Source organism: Amblyomma maculatum, chromosome 5, assembly GCF_055883805.1.
Source record: "Amblyomma maculatum isolate TAMU_Amacu chromosome 5, ASM5588380v1, whole genome shotgun sequence".
Lineage (NCBI taxonomy): Eukaryota > Metazoa > Arthropoda > Arachnida > Ixodida > Ixodidae > Amblyomma > Amblyomma maculatum.
This window is the reverse complement of record NC_139348.1, coordinates 70,707,991-70,733,982: the sequence shown is the minus strand read 5'-3', so window position 1 is coordinate 70,733,982 and position 25,992 is coordinate 70,707,991. Positions and strand designations below refer to the sequence as shown.

The window sequence follows — 25,992 nt, the reverse complement described above, 5'->3', positions numbered from 1 at the left end:
CTCAAGGTAACTGCAGTTGCCTTTGCAGCAGCTTTTGTGTCCTTTTCTGTATGAAAATATGTATGGGTAGTACCGTAGATGAATGGAACTCACAACGTGGTTTCCCAGCTGCGTTCGATTAATATCATACGCGCACGGAATATCACGCCTAAACTTCTTATGGCCTGGTAGTATATACACCAAAACATGAACGAGCTACAGGCGTTTGTTATTGCGCTATTCGCCGTGTGGCCGAAAAGCAATCATGACAATTAAGAGTTGCAAACGAACTGATCAAGTTTCAGTGCAGAAGTGCAACGCAAGTTAACTGCCAAGGCAATCAATCTGTCGTCGAAGGGTCTACAATTGTCACGCACAACTCCTCTGTCATTCACTCTCATCTTTATTCGACCGCAAGAAACAAGTGAGAACAGGTACCATTTTCTTTTCTGTGCCTTGTGGCGCAACCAACCGCACCACACATTGAAGGAATATCGAGAATTATGCTCGAAAACGCAGCAAGCGCTGCGTATTCAATGCAGACTGTTCGGGCTTTTGCCTACACCACGAAAGTCACTGCTGTCGCCAGCGCCGCCGCATCTCCATTGACGTCACATGCTGACGATTGTGTATAGAAGAAAAAATAAAATATGTATGTCATTCTGAAATATATGCTACTTTGAAATTTGTCATGCTGAAATAGTTTTACATTGAAAACATAAGAAATCTGCTGGAGATTCTTAAAAAAAAATTTAATTTGAAAAACTCCCTATGTGGTGTTCATAATAATGAGATTTCACTGTACTGTGAGTAACAAGGATATCACTTTCAAGGCCATGCTGATCAGAGCTACAACAGTTCCTGAATTACAGGTGGCTGAACACATGGGATGCATTTACCATGAGAGCAAGTTTTAAAACACTAGGTGTAATTTCTCGGAACATATGAGCTGGGACTTGCATGTAAATATTGTAATTGATAAACGTGCACATATATATTAGAGCTACTTTATCATAATCAAGAGCCTCTACCTGTCGAGACAAAGCTTTCTTATTTTCTACTCATTGATTTGGTCCTCTGTACAGCACTGTTTCCTAGTATGGGAAACTGCTACCTTCACCAACATTATCAAAATCAGTCATCTTAAAAATAATATATGAAGAGTTATCGTTAATACAGTTCCTCCAGAATGTGTTGTGAATACAGTCAAACCCAGATATACCGAACCCGAATAATTCGAATTTTGGTTATATCGAACTCGCAGAATATCCCCTAGAAAATCCCATGTAAATGTAAAAGTACAGGAAAGCTGCATCGCATATTGAACTCAATTTCACCTGTCATTCGACGTATCGAACTCGGCACCATGCATTGGATGGTGCACCTTCCCAAAGACTATCGCATCACCCTCGGCCTTTTGCAGCGCGACGTTTTCAAGCCACATGCGGAAGTGATGAGAGGGAGCAGTTTGGCGACAGCTGGTCTAGGGCAGTGCAGCGCGCCTTTTCCCCAAAGGCGCGCGCATTTGCGGTGATCGCTTCCACACTAGCACTTGACGTTTGCAAGCCATGTGCGTGAAGGAACGAGAGGGAACCAATGCAGCCATCTGCAGCCATGATGTTTGGGAAAGGGAAAAAACGTGATAGAGCGAAGCGCAAGAGTGCCCACTCTTCTGCCAAGCTTTATTCCTCTTCCTCGCTCTTTCCCGGTATTGGTTCGCAGCAGCACGCACTACGCATGCACGAACAAGCCAGCTCAGCCCTTGTAGACGCTTTCTCCAGTGTGTGCTGTGAGCGCGCGGTGGCTGTCGTGTGATGCGCGTCTCTTGTCGTTGTGCTAAACGTGCGCAAGCTACGGCGGCTGCAGATGCTAAGAAGTGGCAGCTTTTTTTTGTTTTGCAGGAGTCGTTCATTCTTGTCGTCGTGCTGAACGTGCGGCGTAGCGTATGCTATGGCAGCTGCGGACGTTAGGAAGAAGACATTTGGGGGGGGGGGGGGAGTCATCTCTACTTGTGCTGAACGTGCGGCGTAGTATAAGCTATGGCGGCTGCCGACGTTAAGAAGAGGCAGAGGTTTTTTTTAATTTTTTTTTTTTGCGAGAGTCGTTCATTCTTACATCTATAAATCAAAGAAAGCATGCAGACAGCTGTGATCATGACACAGACTTTTAGCATTGTTCGCTTCAAACGGAATTTGCAGCTATCATGCTTTCCAATGATTTTGTGGCAGTGGACAATGCCCGCCCCAAGCCCGGTGTGATAAATCGAACCAGGCTTGTGCAATCAAGCCACCACGGGCACTCTGCCAAGTTCGCTCCCTGCCACCGCAAGATCTATCAAAAGTATAGTCAAAAGACAAAACACGCGTGACATTATCGCTGCGTAGCATCTTGGCACGCTGCCAATAAATGAGCTGTGGATGCAATGGTCTAGTCCATAATTTTTGACGCTTTGCTTAAGAAAGTTTCACACATCTTTATTCTTTTATATTTGTTATGTTGGTGACAATTCCAAGTTCATTCAAATTCGAGGTTACTTTATTGCGCACTTTAGGTTGCATCGTTTTGTTATTGTTTTGCTGGAAATTCTGTTCTGAATGCAAACTTCCACATGCCTAAAAAATAATCTGCTGAGAAAATGTATTTGTTTGTCGCTATGTCTACAAATAATTCTGCTGTGCATCGCTGTAGTTCTTGTCTTAAGGAAGAGCCTGTCAAGGCTTCTTGTCAGAGCTGCAGTGTCGAGATGAGATAAACTATGCCAAAATAGTGTTTTTACAAGTAATACCAAGTTTAACCAAGTTGAACCACAGCAAACTTTTTTTCTTGCTAGACAAACACCACCACAACCAGAGGCAGCTGTGCAATCAGTTTTCCCCAAGGACAACAACGGGACAGAGTTGTACCCGTTATTATCCCTTTCAAAACCACCTGGACAGACGGTGCAGGTTGCCTGCACCATGAACCCACCTGAGGGAGTCCAGAGGGAGCTGCGGATGAAGCGCTGGGCGGCCCCGGCATCCAGCTTGGGCGCTTTGGCCTTGTCGGCAATCTGCTTTGCCCGTACCATGTATTCTTTCACACGTTCCTGCGGACACATGAAACCCCGGCCACCAACGGACATCAATCAGGACCGAGCAGTGCCAGGGAAAAGGTACAAACATAAGGAAAGCCTCATCGGTACTTCTTGTGCCCAGAGCATCGTAAACTGCTGGAAACACAGTGCTAAGGGACAACAAGGAAATCAGAGAAAACGATGCAACCACCGCCATCCACCTTCGACAAATTGGCCATATCCATTAGGTCAGCGCATGGTAAAGATCCCCAGGTGGTCAGGTGGTCTAAATTACTACCTACTCCTCTACTACGGCACCCCTTTCTCTCTCCACTTTCACTCCACTTTCCTCCCTTCCCTTACAGCACGGTTCAGGTGTCCACGGGAACAAGTGCGACAGACACTGTGCCTTTCCTTTCTCTAAACCTATTATTATTATTACTAAACCATGGGAGGCAAAACGGAGTGGTGTCCTTGTGCTGCACAATTTCAAAGCATGTTAAAGAACCCAAGGTAGTCGACATCTCTGAAGACATTTACTATGGCCTCTTTCATGGCCTAAGCCGCTTTGGGAAGTTAAACACCACAAACCAAACCAACTATTAGGTAAACCATGTCCCTGCGTGACCACAGGAAAATATAAGTGAATGAACTAACAATTCTGCAGAGTTCTTTCTAATTATTCACCCTCCTGCCCCACCTGAGGTGGCCGCTGGGCTTGACTGCCCTTGCAAGGACACAATTAAAGATCTCTGTTTTGCTGGTTTGGTTTGGTTATGGGTCTTAACATCCAAGTGTGACTCAAGCTGTGAGGAACACCGTAGTGGAGGTTGTGGTTGGTTTGTGGGGTTTAACGTCCCAAAGCAACTCAGGCTATGAGAGACGCCGTAGTGGAGGACTCCGGAAATTTCGACCACCTGGGGTTCTTTAACGTGCACTGACATCGCACAGCACACGGACGCCTTGCTTTTCGCGTAGTGGAGGCTACGGAAAAATTAAGACCACCTACACCGACACCGCACAGTACACAGCTACCTTACATGGTACACAGGTACTATACTCAACTCGGATAATGTAGTAAAAACTCTGATATAGTTAAGTGAAACTGAAGTCCCAGTGCATCTTCCAAAAACAAATGCACATTTTTGCATCTTTATAGTAATGACGTTTTTGATCAAAATCAGTTATAGTAAAGTTCATCCAGCCAAGGCAATGTGCCTGCCACAGATTGAAATTGCACAAGCACGTTACCTAGGCTCGCGAGACAAATTTTTCTTTATCGAAAAAAAAAAAGAGAACGCAACAACACCGAGTGTCTTCTCTATTGGCTTTGCCACCAGGCTCACCAGCACAGAGAAAAAGCCAACTTTACGTAGACCTTGTAGCCATGAGGGAAGGCATGCGGCTCAGGGAAAAAAGAAAAAAGTATAGCCGTCTACTAACATGGAAAGACGACAGCGCGGTCCGTTCAGACAGCAAAACGTTCTCCGAGAAATAGGGAAGGAAAGAAACGACCGTACATTTGCAGCACAAGGCAGCAATGGCAAGAAGTGGCGTCGTGGCGTGTGCAACATTGCAGCGATTGGCTGTCGCCGCATTTCTCATCTAATGCCTCTTAACAGGCAGAAGCAGTGGAAGGTGATGCAACGCTCGAGCAAGGCTTTGGATTTTGACATGAAATAAAATGCAGTTGTATTCATCGCCACATTTCCTTCTTGCTCAAACTACTGCCACAAAATGTAAACAAAAAAATCTTATAACTGAAAAAAAAAAAAAACGCACAAAGATGATATGAGAGAGACTGAAAGTATTTCAGGGTGTATTTTTTTCATAAAGCAACATTAAAAAGCAGTCAATTAATTACCAGACATTATCTTCAGAACAAATGGTATAGTACAGAGTCTGATATACTAAAGATGTTTGCCGGTCCACTTGGACTTCATTATAAAGAGGTTCTACTGTACTGCCCTGACCATATGAACACAGCCTAATGAGAGGTTGATGGAGTGTAATATCGTTGGATTAGATGGCCCACTTGTGGAGTCATGTCAAATCAAGAAAACAAGGTGCAAGCTTTAAATGCATGTAAAGAATACAAGCAATACTTTCACAGCCTATAAAATGCAAACAATCATATTGCCATGAACAAACACCCTGCCCTAAAAATAAGGAAAGAAAAGGGGAAGAAACGTTGTGAGTGAAATTTCAATAGCTCATTTAATTTTTTGCGGAGTCGGCAAGAAAGAGCGAGAAGCTTAAAAGTTAATTTTCCAGAATATTTACCCATGCTTTGTAAAAGAATACAATGTTTATTAAAACTTCTGTTCACAACACTTCCTCACTTTTGTAATAAAGAAAACAGTGCCACAAACTGAGTGAAAATCCAAACAAATGTGTGCCGTTATTCTCTGAGGCACTTGTAAGCCCTCTTAATTAAGGCAAATCATGCAGGTGAAATGCTAATTACACATTCAGCCATGTGGATACGGCCCCTTACTTCTTCTAGGCAACGCAGGAACTACACACCACTTCCAAATTTAAGAAGCGCATAGAAACTCAGAATTCTGTTGCAGCAATCAAGCAGCACACAGGCAGTTTGATAGTATTTCGAAATCTGAAGAGCCCCGGACACCTGATGTGAAGTGCTTCCTCCATGCATGTTGCAAAATTTCCCAGCATATTTGAGCCCAATGCAGAAATTGAGAAATGAAGAGAAGCACACAACCAAAATAGTATAGTTCATATAGAATAGCAAATGACTAAGGAACTACATTCCATTCGCTCAGTTACTCTCACTTCTGTATGCATGCCGTATGTACCACATATGTGACGTACTGTATTTGTCAAAAGTTTTATAGCCACCGGGGTCCACCTATAAGCCTTGTAGGGGCGATCCATTTGAATGCATGGGAGTCCGTCCCACTAGAGAGGTGAGGACAAAAAATCTTCTCACCTTCAGGAGACCTGGAACACTGGGAATGCAATACGAGCCACATGATGCATCTCAGGAGCAAACCCCTTGGGCTCTAAACTTTTGACAAAGACTACACTAAATCAATACAAGTTGTACGTGCAAATCCTGTGGGGAGCATTTTGCTCAACTCGGAAATGATCTTCAAGAATCTGTCGACAAACTTCGTCCTCCCACAGTCACTCTAAGGTGGATCCCTGGTCAGGTTGGGATTCTAAGCAATAAGGTAGTGCAATCCTTCGGCTGCGAACTTCAACACTGGTCCCTTGGAACCTATGTGTGGCCTTATCCACCAAGGTGGGGCACTACGCTCCATTGCAAATCCCAAAATAAATCTCAGAGAAATAAACATCAGGGAAACCCTCCGTACCCTCCCTGTTCCTCACAAATCTCCCAAAGCAACCCAATTATGAGCACTCTGGCACATCCACTCGTCACCACTGCCCATTCTTTACCATCTCTGACCTTCCTCTGTGTGCAAAAATTGGCCCGAACTCAATGCTAAACTGGAACGTTCCCTTTCTGCTGCCCTGTCACCATCCAATCCATTCATACAGTCTTCCACTCAGCCGAGTGTTTCATTCGAAATACTTTTTTTTTTTTTTTCGCTTCAAAAGTAAGAGGTATTTCCGAAAACACTGAGTTAATCACTGTAAGCTTCTCACCTAGAGACAAGTATGGATGGTGATCCAGAAGAGCATGTAAGATATATTCCAGGAAACAATATCGATCACGATGGAACAATTTTAATACAGTGCAGAGACAGCATGGCAATAAACAAAATTACACCCATCTCAATATACAGCAAAAAAAAAAAAATGACTATTACAACAGCATGAAACAATGCATGTCCTGCAAACTAATTAGATGCTGTGCCATGCTTGTTCCTTGCTGCACATTTCTACTAGTTTGCATTAGGATAACAAACAATGAATGACGCCTGTGCCATTTGTCTAAACACAAGCAGTCACAGATAAACTATTTTCCAAATCTCAGCAGACAGTACCTCTAAAGAGCTAACAATAAGCTCAAGGGCTCCTGGCAAGTAAAACAATGCCTCACGAGAACACCCACACAAAAGCCCGAGCAGCACAGAAACCATTAGGTATGCTCTTATGGACTCTGAAGCTATACATCCATATAGGACCGAGAAAGATAATATATTCTGAAACCTTTCGTTTTAGGAATGTGAATAAGCAGGTACAAAAAAAAAATGTGCACTAGCACCATTAAAGGAGAATGGAACCATCACAGCAGACAAATGTAAGGTTAAAATGAGGGGCTCATCAGTGTGCATAACTGAAGGAAGCCAAAAGCCAGCTAGGCCCAGGAAAGCGTAGGGATGCCTTTTTTTTCCTTGGCCTCACGAACTGTTTTCTTTCTTCATGTCTACAGCATCACAGAAGTAAAAATAATATAGCTTAGAACAAGAGAAGGTATGTATGTGCGGCAAGGTTTTTGAGGTTTAAGACCTGAAAGCAATATCGGCTATGAGGGATGCCATTATGCAAAGCTCCGCACTAATTTCGGCTATCCGCGGTTCTCTGGCTTGCATTAATATCCCATAGCACACAAGGGCACCTCGCACCTCACACCCCAACACAGCATTTATGGTCAGGTCCATGCCTGTATACTTGGACTCAACAGTCAATCATCGCAAGCATTGGCCCGCTGTGGCACAGCAAGGACACGAGTAGCATTTAAATGGATCATAATGGCACAGATCCAGAAAAAGAAAAAAAATTTATAAAAAGTGTGAACTAAATAAAACAAGCATTTCACAGCTAGGCAAGTTGGCGCTCACCGCAGACCTGATACAAAGGGGAGGCTTAAAATTTTGGGGACACTTTGCTCCACTTTAAAGGGACGAAAAAAAGGAATCTTCCTAGGTCAAGTAAAGTAAGAGAGCAATAAGTATTTCATCGCTCCTCATCCTCCCCCTAAATTTCCGAGCTAGTTTCACTAGCATCGAGATATCTTTGGTTCGAAAGCATGTTCCTCCTCTCCTCTCTTATCTCATAACACTCTGGCAAGTCAGAAAATATAAAGAAAAGAGGTTAGGGTTGCACTCCGCCTCCAGATACGTCATGTGCCACCAACTGGCTCGTTTACTTCAGATGGCAGCTTGACCTCACCCACCTATCAGCACAGTCGCTTGTGGACTGTACTTTTCAAGCACACCATGCAGCTGCATCCCAAGCCTGGCTTCCACTAATTCTGCTTACGATCATCATGACAGGCACTTAACCCTATGAATGTGCCCTGTGCAAAAGGGACCTGCCCAACACGTGGGCCGAATGAAGACAGCTGTGCACAGGTGTCATGCCTCCTCCCTTTCAGTTTGACCGTGCTTTGCAGTCGCAATGGAAACTGCAGAGGGAAACACAACTGAAACCCCAAATGGAAGTGCAGCCATCATAGCATGCTTGAACTAAATGGGAGTGTCAGGATTCTTGAAACTCACCGTGACGTCACTGCAGTTGTGACGTCTACCCTTTAGGGAAATAGCTCAGAAAGCTGCCACTACGTACGGGCCACCAACCAGGCGACGAGATCCAGAAAGATAGGTTTTAAAAATTTACGATATCACCTCGACATTGCCATAATCGTGACATGTGCCCTTTTACGAAAATAACTGCGAAGCTACCATTACATGACTTTTTAAACATTATTGATAAAATGCTGGCTCCATTCCAAGGAGTAATAGATAATGCAAATGTTCAAAACCATTCATTCTACACACTAAACACATTCACAAACAACGTTTGGGCCCATTTCCTGGCTCTTTACAAGTACGATACTACCATATGACCCGCCGCCCCCGCTACCTCTTTGGACCCCTTGCAGATCTTCATTCGTGTATATGCAACCAGTCTACTCCATAATAGTACTTAATAGTACATTATTCTGAGCCTCTTTTATCTCCACACTATACTGCATTATGTGCAAGACCAGCCAAAATAGATATAAACCTCCACTTTATAGAAACCTTAAGAACTTGCCTGCGTGGCTTAGGGATAGCATGTAAAACTCGGCATCCAAGGGCCCCGTGTTCAATCCGCCTTTTGCGCGAGTTTTCTGCGCATGCGCGAAGCCCAGCGGCGACTGATGAAAACACACTGAGCGGCGTCGACGGCGCTTCTCGTCGCCGCACTCATAGCCAACGCACGGGGGCTGGAGGCGCGGTCACGTTCACAGCCTCGGTAAAACGATGCCAACCACCTGTGCCGCTTACGGCTGCCACTCTCGAGGCGTGCCGGGATGCAAGACGCGTTTTGTTAGGTTTCCTTCGGCGAGCCGCGACCTGCAACGGCGTGAAGCTTGGATTGGGGCAACCAAGCGTCAAGACGTGAATGGGCGACCTTGGCAGCCGACTGCGTGCTCTCGACTGTGCGAAAAACACTTCGTTACAGGTATGTATGCATCTAAAGGAAATGTGCATGATGAAAAGTATCTACCGGAGTTTGCACCAAGCCTGTAACCCACCAGTGATAGCCGCAATGACCATTTGTTCGGGGCGTCTGATGGCGATGTATTTTGTCGTTTGTTTTATTTATGTGCGAAGGGGCCGGGTAGCACAATCACAGGTGGCTGTGTGCGCTAGACCGTAATACTTAGCATGTTTTATCGCGACTGCCGCCTGACTAAAAAGAAGAAAAAAAGGGTGTTTGTTGTGATGCACCGCCGTTAGCGAGCCGAGTGGTTGAGCTGGTCATGAGGCTCGCGAACGGCAGTGCATTAAAACGCCGTATTTTTTTTCTTGTTAGTCAGATGGCAGTCACGATAAAACATGCTAAATATTACGGCCTAGCGCACACAGCCGCCTGTGATATCTAAGCTACCTAGCCCTTTCGCACACAAAGATAAGAAGGGACAAAATATATCGCCTTCAGGCCCCGGTGCAACTGAAGCAATCACGCACCGAAGAAATCCTCATTGCAGCTATCACTGGTGCGCTACAGCCTGGGTGAAAACTCCAGTAGGTACTTTTCATCATGCCTATTTCGCTTAGATGCATACATATCTGTAGTATCTGTGTTTTTGCCGCTCGGAGCATATGACGTACTTGACACTTGCACGACGCACAGTATCTTTTTTTTAATTAAAGGTTCGCCTTTGTGCACGCCAAAGCATCCGGACTTTGTTCCTTTAATGTACGCAATCAGATGCACTTCGTTAGGGAGCTTGATAATCGTCGTCTTCGTCCAACCGTTTGCAACGGCAAGGAAACCGCCTGGCGCAATAAATGAGTCTCCTGGAGGGTTCATGCTCGATCACTTGCAGAGTGGATCGCTCTGGACGTAGAATAGGGTTGGTTTCTGACCGAGATGCGCATCCGATATGTAGGAGATTCACATGTGTCACCAAGTTGTTGATTCCGCAGAAATCGCGGCGGAGGCAGAAATGAACGTTGGAGATCCTTTCACAACATAATGACCATTCTCTGCGCACCGAGAACCTTTTCACCACTGCGACCACATCCGTTCTGACTCCTGAGGCCAGAAACCGGCTACAGCTCTGAATCATCCATTGCCAGAAAAATGCAGCGCGTTTCCTGCAGGTGTGCATTCCGGCCGGGACAATGCCCTTTTCATGGGGTGTGTATATGTGACTCTCTGCCGATCTTCGTGGATGAAATCCTATAGCTGCACGTTCGTAGATGACGCGAGGAGGAAGCGACACCCATTGCACCATGCCGGCGCCGCGGTGACCGCATTGTGCTCGGTAACTCAAGACACCCCACGCATATGCGCCGCTAAAAGTCATAGGAGACGACTCCACCTAGCTCTGCAGCATCAACAAATCCTGGCTGCTTTGCCCTTTGAGGTCCCTCTCTCTCTCTCTCTGCCCCCACGCTCTCCTGTCTGCCGAAAACCTGCACGCTGAGAGCGTCTCATTCTGTCACGTCGAACACGGCCCGCGCTACACGCTCTTACAATACGAAGATAGTATATGCGTACGTGCGTTATGAGTGGATTGTGAAAACGCTCTACCTTCCCCCATACTGCGTGAACATGATATGCTGCAATCACTGTCACTACTTTCCGCTCCGAGGCCAAAAAAAGGGGGAAGCTTTCACTTTCTACCAGTGTTGGCGTGGCCATTTCGTATGGTGCGCTTTCGCGTCGTCTGCTACACTGCCGCTCAATGTGTTTCCCGCCCGCTCCCGCATGATGGCGCCACATCCTCGCGCAAAAGGCGGATTACCGTCTCATTCTCAGTAAAGAAACTTATGCCAATACAGCCATGTAATTTGGTCGTGTGACGTTACATACACAGGCCACCGACCAATCATATTGCCCGGCCAACTAGCACCAGACAGAGACAAGCTTGCGATTTTTCGTGACAACGCTGACACTGGGTTTCCCACAGGACGGCAGCCCATTAAAGTCCCACAGAAGGCAGTCTCATTAAAGATCCACTGGTCTTTTTTCTGCGTCTCTAGACTATCGTACCGTGCCCGCAAGGGAATGGAAAGGAGAGGAGTGCCACAGTAACCAGGAGAGACCACAAGCCATGAAAATGGCAGGAGCCTACCAACCACTTGTATCCTCAATGGCTGCTTCCTCCCTCATAAACATTCGGGGTGTGCTTTGTGTTACAACAAATTAAAAAGGTCCAGTGCAGTGAAGAAGCTTGTTCAGTGAGCAATGTTCTCTAGCTGCTCCCCAGCTCAAATATCAGGTCTTGAAGGCCTCACCTTTCAAAACAGTGCACAGATGTGGCTCGGTTGGTACTAGTTGCTCAAACTAAATTGCGTTACACCAGGGACGAGCAAAGAAGCCCTTTTGTCATCTTTCTTTACTGATCCCTCGTGTAAAGTAGCAGAGAGACATCACACTCATTTAACTCTGTGCTTTCTTCTCCATGCCTCTTATCCCAATTCACACAAGTCAGTGACTTGACACACCTTTTTGTCCCTGTTATCTGCCAAGCTTGAATGCTAACGTGACACAGGATCCACTCATGACCAGCAGTGACCTCAGCAATAGGATCCCACTCAGTAGACACAGCTGAAATGGGAAGTTGTTGGTCTAGCTTGTACTGTGGATCTTACCAATTATTAGCATAAAAAACATCAAAGGCAATGAAAAAAAAGCACCCCAAGAGACATGGCACTAGACTATAAGCCAAAGATTAAATTTGGGTCAGATCGATGCCGGTGCTGGTGACCATGTCACAGCAATCCAACAGCGAACGCAGTCCTCACCAGTTCCCGTCGCACTGCATGCTGCTTGGGGTCCTCTCCCACTGTGCACAGGTACACTGCAATGACCAGAGTGTGTCGCTGATTAGCCACCTGCCCATCACCTAGCAACCGCCTTAGCGTGCATATAATTGCCATGGTAATAACAAGGTAAACGTGACATTGTTGATGCCAACCAGAAACATCAAAGAAAAAACCACAACACGATGCTCTGGCTCCCATATGGGAGCCTTGTTCACAGTAAAAAAACGAGAAGCAAAGTCACGAGCTTATGTTTGCGAACAATGGCAACTGTGCACTAGGCATATCTAATGCAGAGCAAGAAAACGTTTTCTAGCATCCTCCAAACGCAAGAGTACCCCATTCTTCCATGCACACAAGTTGTGAGCGGAACTCTGCTAGCCATCAATGACCAAACAGGAGGGCTGCTTGCGGGCTACTGAGTTTTGACTTTCGCATCAGTCACACCCGTGCTCATGTTCAGGCCTTCGTTTCAATATTCGCGCCATGCCATCGGCTCTCACGTGCCTCTGTTGTGGCTTGCTGCTGGCCTCTACATACCCACATTAGAAGCAGGCACAGACCTAGTCAAACCATCCATGGTGCTTTAGTTGCCTCGTTTTTCAGCCCAGACAATGAAAAGACAGTTCCTTGCTGGCACCTTTAACGCAAACGGTGAGTTAAACAAGCTCCCTGAGTACTTGGACACAGAATCAACTCCTTGCTCAAGTTTGAACTGATGCAGTTTTAGAGAAGCAAGGAGCCGCATACCCTAAACTTGCCCGTCTTGCTAAAGAACTTCAGCACTGCCAGATTGTTCATAAACCAGGAGTGGCGCACCTCGAGACTTCATCTATGTATGAATTATTATTTTTCTGCAATAACTTGGAAAGATACAGTCGAACCTGGATAATTCAAATTTTGTTTATATCGAACTCACAGGATATGCCCTTGAAAATACCATGTAAAAGTATATAAAAGCCGCGTCTATATCTAACTCCAATTTCACCAGTCATTTGATATATCAAACTCCGCACCACGCAATGAAGAATACACCACGCCTTCCCCAAAGACGATTGCTTCACCCTCGGCCGCTTGCCACATTACATTTTCAAGCCACGCACAGAAGGAATGAGAGAGAACACTTCGGCGACGGCTGGTCTAGAGCAGCACCGAGCCATTACCCCAAAGGTGCACGCATCTGCGGTGATCGTTTGCCATCAGCCAACACGTGATGTTAGCAAACCATGCCCATGAAGGAAGAGAGAACCGGTTTGCCAACAACCGGTACGGTGTGGAGGCAGCCAATGCATCCGTGGTGTTCGGGAGAGGGGAACAACATAATAGCGAAGCACAAGGATGTGCCCAATTCTTCTGCCGAGCTTTTTCTCTCCCCTTCCTCTCTTTTTCCCGGCCTTAGTTTGCAGTCCACAGCACGCACTACGCATGTGCCGACAAGCTGGCACAGCCTATGGCAGACAGATTGTCGGATGCTTTCTCCAGTGTGTGTTGTGAACCCTCTGTGCGCAGCGGGTGACGTGCGATGCGCGTCTTGTGCCGTCGTGCTGAATGTGCGGCATAGCGTAAGCTATGGCGGCTGCGAACGTTAAGAACGGCAGATTTTTTTTTCTTTTTTTTGCGAGAGTTGTCCCTCCTTGCACCTATGAATCTATGAAAGCATGTGCTCAGCTGCGATCATGACACCGATTCGCTTCAAACGGCATTTGCAGCTATTATGCTTTCCAATTATTTTCTGGCAGTGGAATCAGCCTCCGCCCCAAGCGCGGCATGATAAATAGATCCAGGCTTGTGCAATCAAGCCATCACGGGCACTCTGCCAAGTTCGCTCCCCGCCACCGCAGGAGCTAGCATCAAAAGTATAGTCACAAGATAAACATGCCATGACGTTATCACTGCGTGGCATCTTGGTGCACTGCCAGTAAATGAGCTGTGGATGCGACGGCCAAAACGGAGGACGCGCCACTGACTAGCGCTTTTTTTTTTAATTCTCGGCAGCGAAAGTGGAGGGTGGGTTCATTACGTGAGTGATTATGCGACAAATATGGTATCATTTTTCACGATTGCAAGCAGCGTCTCAAGCTGATTTCTATGTGACGGTGCGGATTTGTGACAGTGGCACAAATCAGCATGAATAACAGAAAGTGCAGCTCCTGTGTCAATCACAGCTTCGACCGGTAATCCTTCAGCTAAAACAGAAATCATATTATACGGGCGACGAGGAGGACTTTTTGTAAGTTCGCAAAGTGCAGTTTCTCCTCCGGAAACTGCATCGCTTAGTTTTCCGAATTTCGGACAGGAACAGTTGTTGCTGGTCGAAGTGGCGAAATAGTGCGGCGGTATGGGGAAGGGGACCGGCGTCGGGATACATGAGCCCCACTTGGTTCAGACGAGGATACCGGCGGTGGAAAGAATCGACGAGGTTGACTAGGAATTGGTCGTCGCTGATAATATGCAGGTGTGTCACTTTCGAAGGCGTCATAACCACGTCGCTCATTCTGAATGCGTCGGCGACAAAAGCAAGATATATGTCCTCGAATTCCACAATAATAGCACACTGGGCGAGAGGGGCGCCAAGGTGCGTAATAGGGTGGTGTCGGTTGAGCCGTCGTCATGGCGTTGATGTGGTTGTAGGGTGGTGCTTGGGGTGGGGGAACAAAAGGAGGAGGGGATGCAGTGACGTGAGCGTAAGTCGGTGCTGGGCGAGGTGCAGGAGGATCAGGCGTGACAGGGTGGTTGATAGTGGCCAACTCTTCTTAATGATGTGGCGGAGGCCGGCGTCATTAGGAGGAGACGAATGATCGCACCCGTGCCGGCAGAAAGGGCTGAGAGCTTGGAGCTCCTCGCGGATTATCGCTCGAATCATGGCTCGTAGATCGAGGTCAGTAGAAGTCGAGGCAGTAGTGAAGCTGGGCTGCAATCGGGAGGACTGTAGCTGGTCGAGGCGTTGGCAGGTCGTTATAATGGAATCAACACTTGATGGATTTTGGGCAACTAGGGTGTTATATGCCATTGAATTGATTCCCTTCAAGACATGGTGTACACGTTCAGATTCCAGCATAGTGGGACTGATACGCCGACAGAGTGACAGCACGGCCTCTATGTATGACGCATAGGACTCATCGGGACCTTGACGGCGGGTAGCGAGCTTGTTCCTTGCGATCTACGTCCGAACAGCCGGGTCAGCAAAGTACTGTCGGAACTGCTGCTTGAAAGTGGGCCAGTTTGTGGTGTGGGGCTTGCGGTTAATAAACCAATTTCTGGCGACCTCAATAAGGTAGAAAGATACGTTCAGAAATTTCAAAGCATCATCCCACCGGTTGTAGGCACTGCAGCGTTCATAAGTGTCAAGCCAGTCATCGACGTCTTCGTCGCGACGACCAGCGAACAGCGGCGGGTCGCGTTGTCGTGTGGGCACCATCGGAGGCGGCGGTGTAGCCGAGGTAGAGGGTCCGGCCGGGTCGGGACTGCTCTCGGTTGACATGACGATGGTAGTGGTTAAACGGCGACCGGAACGTAGCTCCAGCGAGAGGCAGGGCACAAGGCAGCAAGGGGATCTAATTTCACCTCCACCACTTGTGAAAGAAGGCCAGGTCCAGACGGCAAGGTCGTGAAGGCAAGGCAAGGTATGCCGTGTCAGCGTTTAATCTGATGGAGAAAAACCCAAGCGCGCACCGGAGCCGGCGCCGCGGGACGATGATGATGGTATGTACAAGAGGAAGACGAAGATCATGGTATGTAAAAATGAAATAAGATCCGTGGAGGGCTCACAATATCGGATTATTGATATAGTATTGAGCTATTTCGCAATCCCCTTCGGGTTCAATATATCTGGGTTCGACTGTATGTATTTCTATGCAAGTGCTGTGCTTCATTATATTGCATAAATTTGTAATCTTAAAATGTGGAAGCCCAGCCCTCACAGCTCTTAAATAACATTATAAATCAGAAAAGTTATTCCTTTCCTAATGTATGTACCAGCACAACACAGGAAAAGATACGATGAGAGCACCAACTAGCCCACAGTGTCCCCCTCCTGCATTTCTCTCAGTTTCGTCACTTGAACTGCGTCGGCCTGGGCCTTAAGTTTGAGTATAGGGTTAGACCAGGCTCTTTCAGCGCTGGGCTCAGCTGTTCCCCGTGTCCCAGCATTGGAACTGGGCCTAGTGCAAGCTCAGAATTTTGGGCCATGCATACGTCTAGGCTGCTTGCCTGCATTTAGAGTTTTGAATAAAGGACAGACAGCACCACAGTGGACGGGAAAGAGGTCATAATAGGATACCATTTAATAAGATAGCAGTTGCTAACTATGGACAATGGTATGCAGTGTAAGTATTACTCTAATGAGCAGTTAACGAAATCATTTTCTGACATCTGACCACCCCAAACAAGCCAGAGGCATCAAACTTCTTAACCTTGTAATTCGATGTAATGATTAGCTTTTACTGAGGCCAGCAGATAAGTTTTAACAGTGGTCTACTTTCTGACATGTAAAAAAAAGTGTGCGGCGGTTACTGGTGACTCCAGTTGAATCCGACTATAGCTCTAAACGCTACACTGTCCCTTGTTATGATTTGGAAAAGAATGTGCCGAAATTACACTGAACTCAACTCAATCCTTTGCTCCTCGTAAACAAAGCCTGTACGACTCTGAAGCCATGCTATGTTTTCCAGGCAACGAAAGACTTATCTAATACAGCAAAAATGGGAGTTTGAAATTCTACTGCCACTGCACTCAAATTAGTCATGCCAAGACTAAAAAATACTATGTGCTCACTGTCTTCAAGTGAATGGTAGTGTCGCCTGGCAGCAGGGATCCGCGGCTAAAGAATGTGTGGACACATCGCAGTTTAGTTGCACTATCGACTTGCAGTTGTGGCTTTGGCATTTCCTTTCCTGCCCTCTTCTAGCCAAGGAAACTATTTGAAGTGAAAGTAGCCCCTATGTCATCAGAGCAAGATAACCCACCGATATGGGACAACTTCAGCTCGTCCTCAGCATTCCTCTGAGGATTGCTAAGGCAAGAAACGCACACACGGTAGCCCACTGAATGTGTCAGGGGTCTCTCGGTTTCTGAAGGGAGTAGCTCCAAGGAACAGGATGCCATGCTGTTCACATGGTACGACTCTACATCTCCCAACACAATCAGGCAGCAGGTGATGCACCTACTACACCCCAGGCCAACACTGCAAGACCTGGTTCCCACGGTGGCCACTGCCTGCCATGACTTGTTCCACATCATTCATTGGACTGCATCATCCCCTCCTATTTTTCTCAACAGTTTCGCAAGTGTTTTCCCTCCTTTCTCATTTACTTTTCCCAACTGGCCAAAAATTATTAGAAAACGTTGGTACGCTGAAATGAAACTGAAATCTGTGATGAGCTTACTTCACAAACGAGTTCAGCCCATGAACATTCACTAGAGCCTGCATGGGAACATGATTTGTTTCCGACAATCTATGCAGTGTGTCTGAGAATGAGGCAGTCAGGTAAAGCACTGGGATCGTGGTGTCTTCATTCTGTATGAGACATGGTTTCAGTAGCCAGTGGAAGAGTGCCATGAATGCTGCAGTGATGATGGAGATGGCACAGCTACACAGTAGGCTACAATTCAAGATGTCAGCAAAAAAATGTGCCGTTCTCCGCCCCTCCTTTCCCAAAGGATGGCAATGACAAAGACCTATTGCCATGATGCACAAACTCAGCGCCGTGACGACAAATCATTCCACCACCTATGCTGCCACACTCGGTTATAATACGCCACTTTTCACATTTACTACGATTGTTTGTTATGTATGTACCATTGTTTACTTTCCTCTGATGGGAATGCCATCTGGTTCTCGCGCTCACTGGTCCAGCCGCCCACAATAAAACATCATTGGTTTTGCCATGGTTAAGCTTTGTCTTGTACGAGTGTTTTGAAAACACAGCATGCAACTGAATGCGTGAGTGGCAAAGGTCATTATACATTTGAGTGGCCAGCTTCCACACCTGTACTTCCAGGGTAACCAAATGGCACCCACAGCTGACCCTGTCCCTTTCATTGCTTTGCCATTCACCCTTGTCACACTGCCACTGCCTTATTTTTGAATAGGCTGCAGCAGTTGCTTCCCTCAAGGGACCTTTTCCATGGCATCCTTGAGCTGTAGTCAACTATACCAGGTTGCTGTGCCACACTCCCCAAGAACAAATGGCTGCTGATGCAGCCTCGTACCACAACAATGACACCATGTTCAGCTCTAGTGTTCAAATAATAAAAAAAGCTTCAATAAAGAAAGCATCACAAGCAAGTGCTTTGGTCTTTGCAGCAAAAAAAGATGCACTGTATTGAGGTTTCCATGTTTGCAAGGTATCTCGTGTGCAAGGTATCTCCAAAGTATACTGTTTCTGTGTACTTACTCCAAAAGAGTGAATTCAAACTGTACAGCAAGGTCAGGTCCAGCCGTGCCTTGTCCAGGGGAGAAAGCTGGAGAGGAAAGGAGAAAAATGTACCCCGCCGACGGAACACTTCATAACACTCGAAATCTACAAACTAAACACCAGAGCAAAGCAGACGAGGGCATAAACAGAAATAAGCATTAAACATAATCTTCACATCTTATCATGAGGTCTTATCTACCAGTTGCTCAGACAGTTAAACTGAAAATCAATTCACACATCTGGCTGGCCTGTGTCAGTCAAGGATGTGCTCGTCAACAGTTTGATAAACCTCAAATCACAAATCCCAAAAACGTGGGGTTTTAAAATAAAAAAAAAATAAAAAAAATCAATTTGAGCAAGGTGGTTTCATTTTATGAAAGGAAATAATTTTTTGGCAATTCACTGTTTGCAATTCAATAATTTGGTAGTCTAAGTTCATTTCACAGCTAAAAGCCTAATTGTTAATTTAAAATTCACCACTATGTTTTTCTGTAACTGGTAATTGTACTGCGTACGGGCTATATTGCAAATGAGTTCCTATCCTTGGAGTGTTTCGTTATTGCTTCTATAAAACCCAAAACTACTAACTGCTGTTCACCGTATCATCTGCCAACTTCATCGTAAACTGAGTGTGCTGCCTTTTCATGTGAGACACAACTGGCACTTTTTGGCATTTCTATTTTTTTTTAAACAATACTAAAGTATCTGATAAAGTATCTCACCAGCACTTAGAAACAAAACTTTCCTTCCTAAATCTAGACCCTAATATATTAAAATGGCTTGAAGAATTCTTTACTAATTGTACTTAATCTGTCATCACTAACATGTCTAGCCCCTTGATCATAACATCAGACATCCTGCAAGGGCCAGTCCACCGTCCTCTTCTTTTCCTAATATATATTAACAATCTACCCTTGCATGTCTCATCCTTGATCCGCTTGTTTGCTGACTGCGTTATTTATCGTACAGCCACTAACACCTCTGACCAACATGCTCTTCAAACTGACTTAAACAATGTTCAACAAAGGTGTGATCAGTGGTTGATGACTCTTAACCGCTGAAAATGCAAGTTCATGTCACTCACCCAGAGTTCCCAACCGTTTCCTTGTACCCTCATGATAGGCAGTGTACTAATAGAAAATGCTCAGTCATTTAAATACCTGAGCATCACTATAAATAGGCAAATAATTTCAACTAGACACATTACCAACATCATTTCATCAGCTAAGAAGCTAGGATTCCTTAGACGACACATTCATAATGAGCCAAAGCACTTGAAATTTATAGCATATAAATCCCTCATCTGACCTTAAATTCGAATATTCCTCACCCGCCTGGAATCCATATAAAGAATATTTGAAGACTAACCTCCAACGGCTTCAAGATCACACTCCAAGGCTCAATCATTCCACATATTCATACGATGTGAGCGTTTCATCCTTAAAAGCAGAAAGTAACCTATCACTCTTATCCCATCACTGGCACATTACTAGCCTCTGTTTTTTTCACAAGCGTTTCAATACAGTAGAACCCCGCCATAGTAAAAATTTGAACGTAGTAAAGTGAAACTTAAGTCCCAGTCCATCTTCCATAGATGACTGTACATTTTTTCTCCTTTATAGTAAAGGCACTTTTGATAAAAATCTGTAATGCAAGGTGTGTCAGCGCATGCACACTACCTCAGATCGCCAGAGAATTAAATAAAGACCTACCGAGCACTGTTTTTTATTTGTTTTGCTTTACCGCCTGGCACCTCAGCTCTCAGGAGAAGGTAAATTTATGTAGGTTTTCAGAAATGTGGCGCAACAAACACAAACACAAGAGAAGATACACAACACACGCACACACTACCAACTGTAATAAGAATCTGAAAACACTTCCTCTTCACCACTCCTCCTCTTCTACACTCAGGCACATCTCATCTTCCTCTTCTTCTTATCTTCCTCTTTTTTGAAAAGGGGATGGTGGCACTTTCTTCCTCGCAGACCATAAACATCGTCCAAACATGGCAAAGAAGAGGCCGGTCTCAAGGGAGAGAGCGCTTCTCTTCTCTTACGGCCTCTCCAATGGGGTCTGTTTCTACCGCCCTCCGCGCCTCAGTGGGGTCGCCACCGCCCCACTGCTGCTCCTCCGCTACAGCCGTTCACGCGCAAGGGAAACGCGCGCTCCCTTTTAGCTTCGCCCGCGTCAGTTGCAACCGGCAGATCCTGACATTTCGCCCCTTATGGTTTATACAAAATCCGTAATCAACATCGAATATTTATCGTGTACGAGGAATAAAATACAGTCAACAATCCGCTCACGCGCGCGCTCCTTCGTCAGTGCGGCCTTGCACGGTCGAGTGAAGCTTCGGGAACACTTCAACATTTTTTACCCCTACGTTTTGTACAAAACTAAATTTACCAGGCTATGCATTGTGCCTTTGAATGTTTTAAGCAGGTGTAGCGCGACCTCATGTGAGTGTATGGTGAACTGTTGTGTGGAGATTCTGTCAACCGCTACCGTTTTCGTTTAGATCAGAAGAGGCACGGGCAAATATTCATGACGCGTCTCAGATTCAGAGTAAAGAACAAAAATTTACTCATATAGTAAAAATTTCACTTGTCTAGTGGAGTGGGCTGTTCTAGCTTCGTTCAAAACATATCAGTCAGTTGAAAGACCGAAGATGTATATGTAGTCTCGCGACTACTTCTAATCAAGGAAATCGGCATAAACAGTTAAGCAGAATCGAAAACAGCGGCAAACAATAAAAAAATTGTCCTTCAAAGTTACACATTGCACTGTATGTTCATCAATTCATCAAAAGGCGACCTGCGTCATGAAATTCAGTCTCAAAATCTTCCTGCACGGCTTGTACACATAAGGAGCTGGCCTCTCGGTCTTCTCTGTCACTTTCCTGGTATAATTAATTGAGAAGAAGAATTCTGAGAAATGTTTCAAATATCAAAGAAGCTGACCTAATAACATAGCTGTTGTCAATTCCTTTCGGGCAACTCAGTGTTGAATTCTGAAATGCTGACTGAATCAGGATCTTAAGTACTTCGAGAACATTTGTGTGTATAGTAGGTGCACGGCATCTTTTTCTAAAACAAAATAAAAAAAAGCTTGTCCAATAGGGCAACAAGCTCTGGTTTCGGATAATGCAGTCCACTAGAATATTGTAATCGTAGAAGAGCGTACTACATGGGGCTGCTTCTTTCGCTAGTTTCAAGAAGAATAGAGCAAGCGTCACACCCGAAGTTGATTAACTAAACGATATATCCAGCGGCCTAAGGTAAACAGGAATATGTGACAGTGGGAAATGGGATGGTAGGAGATGCCATCACTTCCTTCAGTGCCTTGACTTTGCTCTCAGATGAAACATCTGTCTTGACAATGTAGTCATGTGCCGCTAGCTGTTATGGCCCTCGCATCTAGCATATGTCATTCCCCTCCGCAAAATAACCTTACTTTCCCGAAGAGAGCCTCAATAGGTCGCTATACAGGGCTTGAAATGAGTCTTCAGTGAGAGTGTCCTTCTTTAACGCTTTAAAGTTTCTTGCATACTTTCGATATAGCAGGTGAACTCATTTGTAAGTCATTGCATCGAGTATCACCTTCATCATTTATTGGGCTCTTTTTACCACTTCAAGCACAAGTAGTGTCATGAATATCAAACCATCTTTTAGTGCTTTCATAACAAGCTTAATATCATGTAAAAATTTTATTAAAACAGTGTTTATGTGCAAAATTAAAATAATGTGTATAATACTACACATTGGCTAATATATGAATTGTAGTAACATTCAAAACTCAACCCTACAACGTTTACTTTGACTGTTATACTAATCTTTTATATCATGTAAGCATTTTGCAATTTACATTACATTTTTATGAAATTATTTTCATTTTCGGTGTTACATGAATGGTTTCGCATCTAGCGCTAAAGACGGTTTTGCTGTAGCAGACGAGTTGCTGTCATGTTAGCCTTAAAGAAGCTTCGATGTGATCACTTCTCATTCAGTTTTTTTTTTTTTTTTGTTCCTATTCTTGTACAGGCTTGGGAAAAATTCGGACTAAAATGGACAAAAGTAGCTTGCCGCAATGTATGCCATGCTTGTCGAACGTTTGCTGAACGACAGTGTTTTTTATATCCGTTCACGTGTGTAGTATGTTGACGACATGCCACTGCATCATCTAGTTCTGTGTTCTTTAATTTCGGGGCTGCACTAACCCCGAAACTCGCGAGCGACAGCGCAAAACCAGGCAAAAGCCACCAGGCAAAAGCCACCCGCCACCGCTGAAGCAGACGCGGAGCGAACAGTGAGCAGGTCGCGCCCCTTGCGGTGGCGGAGAGCGCAACTCAAGGAGAAACATTCCCATTGTTCCCGCGGCGATTAAGAAGGCCGTAAGAAAGAGCGCGCGCTCTCCCCCGAGACCGGCCGTGGCTGGACATTAGTGTTGTAATGAATCAAAAGGACAAAGGAGCAATTATTATAGGTTTCTTTTACCTCGCATGACCTATAAGCAACTTTGATTTCATAGCCGCCACACAACTATTGAAGCAGAAACCGAAACAATAGGGAGAAAAAATGTCGATTATAAACCATTTAGTGGACATAGGAAAATACCACAGGGTGATCCACATACAGCAATGTCTTAAGCATCAGGAACAAGAAGAAAACATGCAACCAAGTTTTGGTACCTATACATGATTTTACAAAAGGGTGAAGAGTGCTGTCATCTGGGGAGCTGGACTATTATCGTAGCACAGAAAAGTGTTGATGACTTCCCCCCTTAACAGCCCAGTCAAACCTGTTTCTCCAAGGGTCGTAAAATGGTCTCCGCTCTCTTAGAATGGTAGAAACTGGTTCCGTAAAATTGAAAAACATGTCATGATGGGCACCAGACCTTACAAAATGCAGAAGGGTAGCCTTTTGATGAGCCTATCAGCACCTGTGGTGTGCTAGCCAAATACTTTGTCGACAGCATCTCTGTCTACCTCTTGCACCAAAGCTCTACCTTTATACACAGATGGGTACTCCTTATTACCTATGCATCATTAAATTGCTCCTACAGGACTAATTTCTGCCTTCTTTTTCGCGTTATGCTCCCCCTTTTCAATGAGGTACCACCAAATAACACTAATAATGTTCTTGCCACCCCTCTCCTCTCCATCATGTGTGCAGTGCATACTACACACTGCATGCCATTATGTAAGGCATGTATGCTGGTTACTCTTACCAAGGATGGATGCACAGACTAAAGTGGATGGACAGTAGAAAGTGAATTTGCAGTGTTACAGTCCACGTAGTGGTCTACGAGTTCATTCAAAACTTGCGTGTTTGGCTTCACTTGTCTAAATCTACATTCCATACTCAGGGCTTAAATCACCGCACACAGAAAACTGAACTCAACATTGGCAGGGGAAGGGCGGCGCTCCCTGTAGCAGTGTATTGATGAGAATGAAGAAATGTTGAACTTTGGTGCCTCTATATCCGAGATACTACAGCAACCTTGTGCATTCATAGTGAGTAGACTTTATTCATATAAGCACGACTTTGTGGTTGCCAAATGGAGATTTGTGCGCACAAGTAACACTTCGTGTGCTGCCTTGACCTCGGCAGATGCAACAGGCTGGAGTTGTGCAGTGATTGTTTCCTCGCGGGCAAATTTTGGCAGCTTCTCTAAACAAGAGCATTCGCTAGGATTTTTCCACGTCAGAACGAGCAATGGTGCGACGCGACGAATGAGTGTTTCAGCTGGTGTGACCATAAATTTTAACTACGTAAGCAAGCATAGATCTGCTACTTCAATTAAAGCAAACCTTCGGCTATCCTGTATATGTTTTAGCTTGTATATGTTTTAGACAGATAGGCGCGCTGCCGATTATTACTTGGTGCCCATAGCAAAACGGGAAAAAATTGCTAGCAAAAACAAGCTATGGCCCGCAAGGGTGCTGCATCCGCTCATCACAAGCTACGATCGGAAATCAAATTGATCAAATCCCCTTCACTTGCGCAACTGACGAGTTTTTGTAGCTCTTACGGGCCACTTCGTGCGTACAAGTTTCCTATGGAGAACACAACGTGATGAATATATAATCCCTATTTACCAAAACCGCTCCCTGTGCCTTTGCAGGTTGCTCCTTGGATTTGCGTGCAGCTGACGCAAGAGTGCCAGAACTCGGCATGCGTTCGCAACAGTCTATAGCAGTAGATGTTTACTCGATGAAAAGGTTTTTACCTTGCACATAGATTCCCGTCGAGGTAAGCGGTTGTAATTAGAGCATGCGCGTATATCAGCCTTGCTTGAATCGAGGAATAATGCAACACCGACTTGCCAAAACACCTATAGTCTAAAAATCGCCCGGCAGATAGGCGGCTGACGAGAGACGGGTGCTGTAGCTGCCGCTACGCAAGCGTCTTGCGCCGATTTCTATTAGGAACGTTCATGCTCCCCCCATGAATTAACACAGGCGAATATTACTTTAAGTGCGAGAGACGTGCGACACGGTATGCCCGAACGAACGACACGAAGCACGCAGCACTTGAGACGAGCAAATATAAACCCACCGCTTCGGTCACATCCTGCTGGTTCTTGCCAAACAGTGGGCTCAGTGCCTCTTTGACGTTGAGTAATGCAGAATGGAAAGCCTTCGCTTGTTCTTTCACTTCCGTAGGGAACTCTCCGCGCGGCGCGATAGCAACCGGCGTGGACGCGGCCATGTTTTAAGCGTCAGTCTCGAGTGTGGATCAATACAACACACCAACTTTTGGCTAGAGGGAAAATAGTTGCTTCTTCATCTGCCGGGAAAAAGCAGAATTAATTGCAAAATAGAGGAATTTGCCCGCGAACTGATCAAGATCACCAACAGGATTCCTAACCAATCTTCTTCTTCTTTTTTTTTTCAATGCCGTATAAGGTCGTTGCAGGTTTACAGCAGTTTTATTACCGTTGGTTACAGCCACCTCCAGCAGTTAAGCTTTGCTAAAAAATGAAATGCAACAAATGTTCGGAATAATTTTTGGTTCCGTATTTATTAATTTTAACAACCTACGGCCACTAAGCATACTTTTCTGACTTGTTTGACTTGTTTCGGTTTCAATTTCAACCGCCTAGCGATTGCTCGGGATCCAAGTGGAGTCATAGTCAAGGTCAATGTACAACTGGTTATAAACTGGTCGCGCAACTTGGAAGAAAACGCGTGCAGCTGTTGATAAATATACTTCTTTTAATTTTTTGGCTAGGCGGCTCAAGCTGCCGTCCGATTCATATTCTCACTCAGGAATGACAGTTTTTGTTTCTTGCGTAAGAAAAAACGTGTCACATTTTTAATAATATTTTAACTTGTTTCTAACGGCCT

At 45.3% G+C, this 25,992-nt stretch overlaps 1 protein-coding gene across 2 annotated transcripts in view; it reads right to left on the bottom strand.

Annotated features, from left to right (window-relative positions):
* The window catches only part of Rrp47 (Ribosomal RNA processing 47), a 36,406-nt gene extending 10,901 nt beyond the window's left edge, over positions 1-25,505 (bottom strand). Inside the window, exons 1-4 of one of the 2 annotated variants that reach the window (XR_014707539.1) lie at positions 25,202-25,505; positions 18,627-18,693; positions 12,214-12,269; positions 2,947-3,064 (exon numbers count right to left, since the gene is read on the bottom strand). Coding sequence is in view for 1 of the 2 variants with exons in the window: in XM_084603792.1 (XP_084459918.1) it covers positions 2,947-3,064; positions 12,214-12,269; positions 18,627-18,693; positions 25,202-25,354 (394 nt within the window). In the remaining variant the exon portion in view is untranslated. The remainder of the gene's footprint in view (positions 1-2,946; positions 3,065-12,213; positions 12,270-18,626; positions 18,694-25,201) is intronic. The other variant, XM_084603792.1, reaches the window with a different exon arrangement.
* Between the last annotated feature and the right edge of the window lie 487 nt (positions 25,506-25,992).